Source organism: Bison bison, unplaced genomic scaffold, assembly GCF_000754665.1.
Source record: "Bison bison bison isolate TAMUID 2011002044 unplaced genomic scaffold, Bison_UMD1.0 scf7180017864144, whole genome shotgun sequence".
Taxonomy (NCBI): Eukaryota; Metazoa; Chordata; class Mammalia; order Artiodactyla; family Bovidae; genus Bison; species Bison bison.
The window spans coordinates 292,433-304,085 of record NW_011494716.1 but is presented as its reverse complement, the minus strand read 5'-3'; the positions used below and the strand labels follow the sequence as shown (position 1 = coordinate 304,085).

The window sequence follows — 11,653 nt, the reverse complement described above, 5'->3', positions numbered from 1 at the left end:
TGTTACAGGTCCAGTTCTAACTGTTGCTTCCTGACCTGCATATAGGTTTCTCAAGAGGCAGGTCAGGTGGTCTGGTATTCCCATCTCTTGAAGAATTTTCCACAGTTTATTGTGATCCACACAGTCAAAGGCTTTGGTATAGTCAAGAAAGCAGAAATAGATGTTTTTCTGGAACTCTCTTGCTTTTTCTATGATCCAGCGGATGTTGGCAATTTGATCTCTGGTTCCTCTGCCTTTTCTAAAACCAGCTTGAACATCTGGAAGTTCAGGGTTCACATATTGCTGAAGCCTGGCTTGGAGAATTTTGAGCATTACTTTACTAGCGTGTGAGATGAGTGCAATTGTGTGGTAGTTTGAGCATTCTTTGGTATGGCTCCAAACAAAGACACCGAGCCCTACTCCTCTGGCGTTCTCCTGGGGTGCGCTGGGGTGCAGTGACCGCAGGAGGGACTCGCTGAATACTGCAGGAATCCCGCTCCCAGGAATTTACCCTCAGGACACAAAGACAGCAAAGAGGAGCACACATGCTCACAGCAGGAACAGTCCTGTCCAGGAACCTGCAGATGCAGGGCTGGCCGTCTCCTGGCACAAGGCCTCTGCCCGCATGCTCCCTCCCGGCTTCTCCCAAGACAGGAGAACCACGGTGGGCAGGGCGGGAGCAGCCCAAGCTGGGTGCAGGCTGGATGCAGCGGCTGCGGTGAGAAAGCCCAGGAGCAGCGTGCAGAGTGGCTGGGCAGCAGCCACAGCTCAGCAGCCCACTCACTCGGCTGACCAACCAGTCAGCTACCCTGAAACGTGTAAGGACTAAGGAAGCATTTTCATCTTTTACTTCCAAAAGTCAATCCCCACTTTCCTGAGGGGAGCGCCCAGGCCCCACCCGGCACTGGCACCGCCTCTCTGACAAGCGTGCAGACCCGAGTCAGAGACACACCTGACTCTCAGCACGTAGGCGGCGTATGGCTGCGGCTTTAACGCAGCCCGCTGCCCTACAGCCTCTGGCTTCCACCACTCAGGTGCCAGCTGCCCGTGTCACTTCACATGGGGTGACAGGGTAACCCCCTTTCCTGACTCCAGAGCCAGTTCCCTCCTCCTCACCCTCTCCCACCCTACCCAGACCCTGAGAAGGCCCACCTCAAGGCCATCAGCCCAAGGCTACCAGCGAGCCCTGGCTGCCACAGGAGGGCTGTCAGCCAGCCACGGCCCCGAGGCGGCTCCACAGGCCCCGTGGCGGGGCCCCCACACCAGGCTGCCAGGCAGGGGAGGGAGGGCCAGGCAGCCATAGCCAGCTCGCTCCAAGTGCCCTCTCTGAAGCCTTCAGGGCGTGACGCCCCTTTATGCACTCAACTTTACGAAGACCCCAGAGAGCTCTCCTTCATTTGGGTCAGATGCATACTTATGTGTAAGAAATTAAAACAGATTTCAAACATTTAGCTCATTAAAAGGTGAAGTAAACCCATCCCATATTAATATAAATGAATTAATTTTTAAAATAACTTCTTTCAAAACAATGGTAATTAACAAAAAGCAGAAAACTGTTATATGTTCTGCAAACTCCTCTAACATCCGGCTCCACAGAAAGCTGGGTTTTCCTATCCGTTTCTGCTTTCACTCTGCTGTGATGCGGCGTCCAGGCTGAAGCGCACGAAGACCTCAGAGGAGTGCTTTAACAGCCTTTCAGCTATCTGTGGGCATTCTTCTTCGCAGACCCGAGCCAGAGACACACCTGACTCTCAGCATGTAGGCGGCATGTGGCCGCAGCTTTAACGCAGCCCGCTGCCCCACAGCCTCTGGCTTCCACCACTCATGTGCCAGGTGCCCATGTCACTTCACATGGGGTGACAGGGTAACCCCCCCTTTCCTGACTCCAGAGCCAGTTCCCTCCTCCTCACTCTCTCCCACCCTACCCCAGACCCTGAGAAGGCCCACCTCAAGACCACCAGCCCAAGGCTACCAGCAACTACCAGCCCAAGGCTACCGGAGACTACATCAGAAGTCTCCGAGTGTCGTTTCTTACAGGTTAGCTGCCACATGGAATCCAAATCCCCAGGAATGAATTTTTCATAGTCTGTGACACCAGAACCCACCCATCACCTTGCACTGGGACTGGATCCTCCACCCTGACGTGGTCTGACAGCACCCAACATTGGTTTGCTGAGTTATGGAGATCTTCTGAATCCTGACCAATTTCATTCTATGATATCAACAAATCAATCCACAAACATCACTACGTTTCTCCTCAAAAGCACTTTCTTTTTTAAGCACTGGGAAGGTGTCAAGCTGACAGTGACGGGTAAAGTTTCCCCAAATTCTAATTTTCACTTGAAGGCTGTGATTTTATCACTGGTAACAAACACTAGCAGTTGTTTTCCCTGAAGCTACAGGCTCATTCCATTCATTTCCCAGAACAACACTGGTTGAACAGCTGAGTGGATAACCCCAACTGGCAGGCAGACCTTCCAGTGGAAATGGGCTTCCAGAAGCAGACCAGACGTCCAGCTCCCAGCGAGGTTAGCATGCAGAGCCCGTCCTGAGCGCCCTCGCCCCGGGGGCCGGGACAGCAGGAGGCGTTCTGCAGCCCTCTCACCCGCTCCACAGCACACTCCCCAAACGCGTCCTCCCTAGCAGGCTGCTTGTCTTCCTCTGCCTGTGACCGGTGGCTGTAGAGCCGGCTCTCCCCGCACCGCCTGGCCCCGCAGCTGGCGGGCCTGCCCACGACTGCTCTGGCACCATCACTACATGGCAACGCGTTTGTTCCAGAAGAAGTCGTGATATTCAAAAGGGGTGCTCAGCACAGACTGTCTCACACACGGCGCTTCCTGCCAAGCCACACAGGGAAAATGTAAAAGAACGCTTTCCTTGATGGCAAGCTGGGGCAAATGCCTGCAGACAGACGCCAGCCAAGTAGTGAGTGAGTGCAGTCCCACTGGAGGTCTGTCCACCTGGAAGGGGAGAGAGCCACGTGGAGGCAGAGGCACCAACTCTCTCCCCATGTCAGCAGCCACATCTTCAATCCAGTGAGTTACGGACCACGCTCGTGGCCCCAGAGGCTGTCGGCAGGGCCAGGGGCTGAGACTCTTCGGACTTCGAGCGATCTACCACACCTAACTCCTCGCTAAGGCACTCCAGGGGCTGCACGATGTCTGGGTTGGAAAGAGCTCGTCACGTGTCACTTACAACATTCCATTCTTTTCTCTCTGAAATTTTGAGTGACTGGTCTCCAGATGCTGCTGCAGCTTCTCGGGCACCAAAACAGCAAAGATACTGTTCACAGACACAACACGGCAAGTTGCTCAGACCCCACAGGCAGGGAAAGCAGCATCTGCCTCACTTCTGTTTCATACACTTGTGCCCAGTTTCTCTGGAGTGGATTCCTCCCTGCCAGGATTCAGAGAACTCAGGGTCTTCCTCTTGGCCCTGCAAAAGCTCCTCTCTGCCCGTGCAAAAAGTGAAACCAAGAAAACGCTTGAAGACAATGTCCAGGCAGAGAACCTCTTTTCAACAGGACCAAGATGGAAAGCAGGAAAGAAACACACCAACTGGTTTTACTTTGTAAGAATTTGCAACTTTTCCTCCCAAAAATATGATGCACAAGTAGAATAAAAAGATAAACTGAAGAATAACGCTTTCTCAACAAACAAGGAACAGTCTTCATATCCATGGCGCTGAAAAGTCAATTTTCAAAAGACGCAAAATGTACACCCAAAAAAGGGTGAAAGGACACAAAAGTACCTCAAAAAATAAATACAAGTGGCCAACACACATGGAAGAGGTATGCCCCAACCAGAATACAGGCGTCCGTTCACACGGCCCGTTTCTAGAGCAGCCGGACGCCCAAGGGCAGGGGGGCCCTCAGGAAACAGAGGCTCTCAGGCGCCGTGGACACTAAGCACTGCCTCCTTAAACAGGCATGCCCCACCCGCCACCTCAGGGCGCACCATGAACGAGGCAAATGAGAGCCACATGCAGAGCGTGATCTAGAGCCAAAGCTCGGAACATCCTAAACGCTCCACCAGGGAGTGGTGGATATACTAGCGGATCCCAGTCCAAGCACACTGCTGGCGTGCCTGGCCTGCTGAGCCCCAGGGCGCCAACCCCAACCCCACACAGCCCCCAGCCAGCGCTCCAAACACCTACTTTCAGTTCAGCGCTTCGAGGGTCGGGTCCTCATGTGCAAAAGGCAGCTATGCGTGCCGGGGCCCTGACGGCAGCGGGGACAGAAAGCGGGACCCACGGTGCTGCTCATGCCCGTGCATCCTTACCAAGGGTTTCCGCTTGCCTGCTTCTCCAACAACAACCTCTTCTCGTCTTCAGAAAACTGTAAGTCCAGTTCAAAGGAGTTCGTGTCCAGGTCGTGGATGTACTGCTCGATGTTGCTGCCCACCCGCTGGGGCAGACCCGTGTCCACGGCCGACAGGGAGTGCGAGGAGGAGGACGCGGACACCTGCATGCAGCCGAACTGGCTCAGGAGATTGTCGTACTGCGGGGAGAGCAGGCAGTGAGCGTGGCACCCGGCTCCCCTCCGCCCCCAGCGTCCTGACCCCCCAGCGTCCTGACCCCCCTGCCCTGGAGGGCACCCCGTGGCCCACATCCTGAAGGTCGAGCCCCCAGGGAGACAAGCTGCTGACCAGGGGCCCCGCTCGGAGTACCCTGACCAGTGTGGGCCACTCAGACTTCTCCTCACTGCACAGCTGGCCACCAAGCCTCAGGCTGGGCCCGACCTGCCCTGCGCCCCACTTCTGACAGCAACCTCAGAAGCTGTTCACCCCTGAGAGAGGGGGTTATCTTCAGTCCTGACCTACAGGAAGGGGAGAGCCGGGACCTGGGCCTGCTGACCTCCGGGGGTCCCATGCCGCCCTGCAGGGTCAGGATTAAGGTGGCAACACCAGAGCTCTCACCCTGGCAAACACGATGAGACAGCAGACAGAGGGCCTGCACACGACAGGCAGGAGTGTATACACGCCCCGTGGAGCCAGGGTTCCCAGGCACTGAGATCAGAGACAACGACTCCCTCGGAGCCCAGCCAGCAGAGTGTGGCCCTCTGTGGGATCCCCCTGCCACAGGCCCTGGGGACCCTCCCCATGCCAGCATCAGGGCTCAAGGGTCTGGTCGGCCTCTAGGGCCAAGGTGGAAGTCCTCTGCGTGTGCAAAGGACGCGGACAGCTGGAGCCAGTGAGACAGGGAAGCAGACCAGAGTGGGGGGCACAGATGACTCCCCATGTCTGGGTCTCCTTGAGTCTGAGCATAAAGGATATTTTAGGGCAAAAGAAGGGGGATGTACAGCTTCACAAGGTAGGTGGAAGCCATAAAGAGGCGCTCTTAATCTCCAGGAGGCGATGCCTGTTGTAATTTTAACTCAGCTGTGAGTGACTTTTAAGATAAACTCTAGAATTCCTCAGTCAACTGAGGTGGAGCGCTATACGACGACTGGTTGCAAGCCATAATGACAGAAATCACACCAAAAAATGGACTGCGGCTGACGATAAAAACATCTGAAACTGCACACAAACACGGCCTTCCCCAGAAGAGTGAAGGGACCAAGCACAGCAAGGGCCTCTGTGCCCACCCGCAGGCCTAGAGTCGGGCGCTGAGAGCCGACGGCAACCAGCGTCCATCCTCGAGGCTACGTGCCCTGAAAGCGCAAAGCAGCAGTGCCCAGGCCTCTCTGGGAATAGAGGAAGCACTCCAGAATGTCTCCAGATACACAATTATAAAGATACCAGCCAAAATGCAAAGACAGAAGCCCACCAGGAGAAGTGGTACCCAGGCTCTGGGCCAGTCCCTTTGGGCAAAACTAACTAGAGGGAAAGTGACAGGGACGCACGCCCAGGGCCTGGCACTCTACTTGGGGCGGGCGGAAGCCTCTTCAGTCCCAGTGGGGACCTCGAGGCCAGTGTTCAGTGGGACTCTTCAGTCCCAGTGGGGACTTCCACCACGTATCTCCACTGCCTCTCGCTCCGGCCACCGTCCCCCCTGAGGGACGCCGCAGTGTGGCTCACGTTGCCATAGCAGTCCTCGTCGTCTTCCGACATGGCCGGCAAGTAAGCCGTGAGCTTTGGGGGCGTCTGGTGATGCAGGTCCTCCCACGAGATGGACTCAAAGAATGGGTGGGCTTTCAGAGGGCCATACCCCTCCATTTCTTCACAGCCTAATCGCTTTGTGGCATCTAAAACCTGAAACAGAAGTTGAGACAAGTGGGCATTAGGGTTAAAACACAATTCTGACCCAAAAAACTCTTCTGAGTAGTTCTCAGTTCTTGGGGTCTCTTGGAACTTGGAAGGACACGGAAGGCTGGGGACAACGGAGTCACCCTCAGGGGTCCTTTCACTTTTCTGGAGTCTCTGCCCCTCCTCACACAGGTGCAAACGCATCACGACATTAAAAGTTCACAAATAGTGACAAGTATCCTCTTAAAATTCTAAAACAAGAAAGAGGAGCTCACTGGCTTCAATAAAAGAATGAAGAGTTCACCCAGAGGGCTCCAAGGGACCTCGGCATCCGGCTGCCCCCAGCTCCATGGAGGACGCAGGCCTCCCCCACTGGGGACAGCGCAGGAGGGCCAGGCGGGCAGAGGCAGACGCACCCCTCCTGCCCAGACCAAGAAAAGGGAAGGTGTGGAGCCAACACACACCAGGGGAAAGGACACTGCGGTTTCCAGAACACACACACTCCCTTCCTGGGCACACTGTCCCTATGCTGACGTCTGACACCTCGCATGCCTGACTCTAAAGCGGACACTCACCAACGTCGCTGGGCGGAACTTACACCACCAGCCACGCAGCATAAACAGCCCCAGCGCCCCGCAGCCTGAAGTGCTGTGTGTGCTGACGAGCAACTGCAGAGCACTAGAGTAACTTCCTGTCTTAACTAAGGTCAGAAATCAGACACCTGGGAACTGAAAAGGCTTGATGGGAAGAGACTGGAGACACACATCTACCTACAACCATTACCTACCCTCAAACGCCCTTTATTAAACATGGTGCTGCCAAGGAAAGCCCCTCTGACCACAAGACGAAAGGGACTCAGGGGGTGGCTACTGGATGAGCTCACCAGAAGAAAATGCAAAACATTTACCAGAAGTTTTTCCACAAGATCTCTCGCCTTAGGAAAGAATTTTTCAGGAAAGTCATACTCCAACTTAATGATCTTCTGAAATATAAGATACTCATTTCTGTAAAACAAGAAAAGCCGTTATTCTGGGTGGGGGCACACAGATCCCAGCCCACCCCAGGACAGAGCTGCAGCCCTCCGGACCCAGCCAGCTCCCTCTCCCGCAGAGAGCCACCACGGTCACTGAAGAGCTGGCAGGACAGGCCCCCCACCCCCCCGGACTGCCCTCTCCCGTTCCTCATCAGGCTGCTGTGAAGGGGCAGCCAGAGCCGGGCGGGGTCTCTTACCCAGCTCGGAACGGAGGCAGTCCTGCCACAAGCTGGTATATGATGCATCCAAGTGCCCAAAGGTCTGAACTTCACGGGAAGAGAAAACACAGGAGAGTGACATTTGTAACTTCAGCGGTGAGCACAGCTCATGTCCCTCCGTCTGTTCACACCACCCGATTCAGCTTCTCACCCCTTCCTCTCCTTTAAAACCAAGTCAGTGTGTGGTGGAGACCTCACCTGCTCTGGGCTCCCCTTGAGGGGGCCTCCCTGCTGGGCCAGGACCAGAGGGTCCTGCACACACCGCGGGCGCTGCTGGGCCGGGCCAGGTCAGGTGCCTCCCTTGGGGGCAACCAGCGCCCCCATAGGCCTGGCCTGACCCTGACCAGGGAGCAGTGGGCACTCCTGAGGGCAGCAGCCACTGGCAGAAAAGCCCCTCCTCCAGTGCCAGGGAGGGCACAGGCTCAGAGTCGCTCCTCGTCACTGTCGCCCTGAGGACACGGACGCGGTTCAAGTGTCAGGCTGCACACGGAGCACTTCTCTTGCACTGCCTGGACTTGTGGTGCACAGCCCGCCCCTCAGGAACCAGCTGCAGGAAGCCTGGAGGGGCTGCCCTGCCCCCACCCACGCTCTCCCCTTGGGGCACCACAGAGTCCTACTGAGAACCACTTTGCATGCTTTATTTCCTCTGTCAGTTCTGCGTTCTACTCCCAGCTCAGCCCTAGGAAAGCACCAAGAGGCAACTCGCCCTGCACACCCAGCTGCTGCCCTGCAAGCCCTAAACGTACAAGGCTCGTGGGGTGCTGGACACAGGCAGCTCCTGGAAGAGGCCACACCGGGCATTCCAGAGACGAGCTCATAGGTCGTGGGCAAGACAACGGGCCGGTTACAGGGCTGGGGGCCTGAGTGGAGGCCCTGTCCTCGGACCCGCATCACCAGCACGGCAGGCAGATGAAGGACTCGATGTGAGTTAAAAACGCCACATATCAGAAATCTGAGTCACAACACACAGGTTGGGTGAAGGCATGTTAAAGACAAGCGTGCATTCTCAATAACTAGTTCTTAGCCCTTGGCGTCCTCTGCTGTCTAGTGTAGTTAACAGGGGGAGCTACACGAGACAAACGCTGACAGAAAAGCACCGGCCTCGTGCTGCGACAGTGTCCAGAAAGCGGGGCGGGCTGTGTGTGTGTTGGGGGGCTGCCTCCCTAGCCGTCCCGGGTCATCTCCAAGGAGCAGGACCGCTAGCAGAACCAGCCCCGGGCTACCTTTCCACAAGCGTCTTATCATTTAATGTTTTCTAATGCGATGAAAAATAAAAGGGGAAGCCAGTGAACATTTCTGGAAAGCAGTATGCACCAGTGATTTCTTTAAATGCTCAGTTAAACAGAGTTATTCTATTCTTGAAATTCAAAGCAGACCACGGGGCAGTGCGGTGCCCGGCTGCTCAGGCAGGAGCCCGTCTTCCCCGGCACAGGCTGTGCACACGCGGGAGGCGCGTCAGGCCACGCCCGACACGGGAGGAACCACAGCGAAGCTGGATAAGCTACACCGAGGTCACAGGTGAGGAGACCACACAGCTCTGAAGAGATTTCTGCCAACACTGTGAGTGACACGGGAGATGCCCATCAGCTAATCGCAGGGAGTGTGATTCAAAACTGGTCACTCAGTGTGATTCCAGCTGTACAAAACTACGTAAACACATACACAACACACAGAAAAAAGCAGCTGCAAAGAGGCCCCACCAAACCACTGTCTGCGACTGCAAGCGGGTCAGAGACTGTGAGTGCTTTCTGTTTTTGTTCTGACTGCTTGCCTTAAGGAATCTCAGTTCCCCGACCAGGGATTGAAACCCAGCCACAGCAGCGGAAGTGCTGAATCCTAACCACTAGGCCACCAGGGAACTCCCCATTAATTGCTTTCTTTTAATCTTCATATTTTCTAAGAATTCTTTATAATGAAAAGGTATGACTTTTACAATCAGAAAAAAAAAATTCGTAACTATTTTTACGTATCACATGACTTTAAGAATTAAAAGCATAAAGGATGCCCAGTGACGTGCCCCTCAGCCCTGGTACAGCCCGCCAGCTGTCCATGCCCTGTGTGTCCTGGTAGAGGTCTAAACGCACAGACGAGTGCCCCTGTGCCCTCCTCTCCCTCAGCAGAGCCTGGAGACCTTCCTCTATCAGCAGTAAGAGCTTCCTCTTTCTAAAAGTGATCCAACAAGAGGAAAAGCCGGTTCTCGGCCAGCAGGGACACACTGGAGTCTGGCTGAGCGCGCCTGGAGGAGGGCTCTTCAGCAGGGCCCTTGGGGTGTCTGGGACCCGCCGTCCTGGGGCTTTCACACTGTGGGATGCTGGGCGGCACCCCCGGCTCCACCCAGTGCCTCCCAGCCGTGAAGTGTGACATCAGAACTGTCTAGACCAGAAGTCCCCTGGCGGGAGAACTGCCCCACGGGGAAGCCCTGACCCACAACAGCGTCTGGCCACAGGAAGAGCTCCAAGTCTGTTGATTCAGTAAAACAAAACAAAAAACAAAAAAACAAAGAGCTCAGCAACTGCTAAGATGGCCAAGTTTTCCTAACATCTTTCTACCCATAGTGTCTGTGCCCTGTGGATCCATCCATTCCCTAAAAGTTTCTGAAAAGCCTTCAGGCTCAGAAATAGCTGCTGTGCCCAGAACCATCCTCACTTCTCCTGCCTGTGGCAGCGGCTTGTTGCGCCAGGAAGGCGGCCGTGCTGCCCACGGGCGCAGACACTGGCCGTGTGGGCCCTGGTCAGCTCCGATGGCACCTGCGGGCCAAGGGCCTGGCCCAGGGCAGGAAGAGCCGAAAAGGCCTCACCACAGAACCTGTCCCCGAACCCTGACAGCCCACTCCTATCGCCGCCTCTCCATCCTCGCCTGCCTCACGCCTGCTCCAGACAGCCCCCCAGATGCCCCCAGCCCCAGACCATTGGTGCCCACCTGCTTTACCTCCACTGCCCACTGCCCGTCGCCAACCCTCTCCACACTCCGGGCCTCCCTCTGGGAACAACATCCCAGCCCCTGCACTTCTCATTCCACAACTGAGGCCTCTGCCTGGGTCCTCCAGCCTGTGGCCACCACCGGGCCTGGCTCCTGGAGGGCCGGCTGGGCCCGCCCTGCACTCTGCAGAGCATGGTACACTCAGCAGCTGACCTGAGCAGAGGTGGCGTCAAGGCTCCCCGGGCTCCAGGCCACGGCAGGAAGCCTCGGGTCAATCAGACAGACCTGCTGGCCACGCTGTTCCCCACTGCACAGTCAGTAGTTCCGACAGGAGCAAGACCAAATCTCAGAGCATAAAAGCAACCACCACCCAGGAAGGATAAGCAGTGACAATAAAGTTAACACGCAGGTTATCAAAGGAAAGATGCTGGCTAAAAGGCAAAACATTAACTTCTTCCAAAGGAGGCTCAGTGAGGTAAAGGCCATGAAAGGCATTCTCTTAACTACTGATTTCACCTGAAAGAAGTACCAGCACTTTAGAGGAGAGAGAAGCATGGGTCAGAGGAAAGCAGGTTACCTCTTACAGGCCGATTTCTCTGTGAGCAGCTCTGGAGAGACATACTGGGCTGTTCCCACAAACGAGTTGGCCCTGGCTGATGAGAAGAGGGGAGAGGAGACGGTCATGCTGCGCCAGCGCTTCCACCGTGGACGCTGCCGTCGGCGTTCACCTCTCAGGACGCCGCGGTCACCCGCCATCCGCCCGTACCCTCCCGAGAGCGGGACTTGTTGGGGACCCCCTGCACCCCCTTCTGGGGCACGCCCCTGCCCCGAGGCTCCCAGGTGGCCCTGACTCCAGGGCAGTGCTCTGGCCCGCCCTCCTCCCGCCCACACCCCCCGAGTGGCCCTCGCCCAGTGTGCTGTCAGCTGGGAGCACCTTGCGGACGGGCTCCCGTTTGCTCACCGCTGGAGCCAGGGTGCCTAAACCAGCCCTGCACACATGCAGTGTGGAGCCAGGACTAGACCCCTCCGCAGGGAGACCCTCTCCTCGTAACAACCGCTCATGGAGCCAAGGGGCCAGAAGGGGAATAAGACTCGGGCGGCCCGACCCCCTTGCAACATTCTGTCCCCGCTAGTCCTGGACTGTGCGTGCAAGGCTCTCCAAGGTCAACTGCAGCCCTGCAGGGTCTGGTACCGGCCGTGAGGAGGCGGACGCCACATCGCCCCAGGAGATCCCAGAGCCCTGACAGAGCTGCACTGTGGGCACGGCCAGTCCGCGTGCCCCCCGCCCCCGCCCCCGGAGGCGTCCCTGTGACGGGGAC

At 56.4% G+C, this 11,653-nt stretch overlaps 1 protein-coding gene across 3 annotated transcripts in view; it reads right to left on the bottom strand.

Annotated features, from left to right (window-relative positions):
• PDPK1 (3-phosphoinositide dependent protein kinase 1) overlaps window positions 1-11,653 on the bottom strand; it is a 60,786-nt gene that overhangs the window by 4,813 nt on the left and 44,320 nt on the right. For all 3 annotated transcript variants that reach the window (XM_010840325.1, XM_010840326.1, XM_010840327.1), the window contains 5 exons: window positions 10,912-10,987; window positions 7,395-7,463; window positions 7,072-7,168; window positions 5,997-6,170; window positions 4,260-4,477 (listed from right to left, as the gene is read on the bottom strand). In XM_010840325.1, coding sequence (XP_010838627.1) covers window positions 4,260-4,477; window positions 5,997-6,170; window positions 7,072-7,168; window positions 7,395-7,463; window positions 10,912-10,987 — 634 coding nt within the window. The remainder of the gene's footprint in view (window positions 1-4,259; window positions 4,478-5,996; window positions 6,171-7,071; window positions 7,169-7,394; window positions 7,464-10,911; window positions 10,988-11,653) is intronic.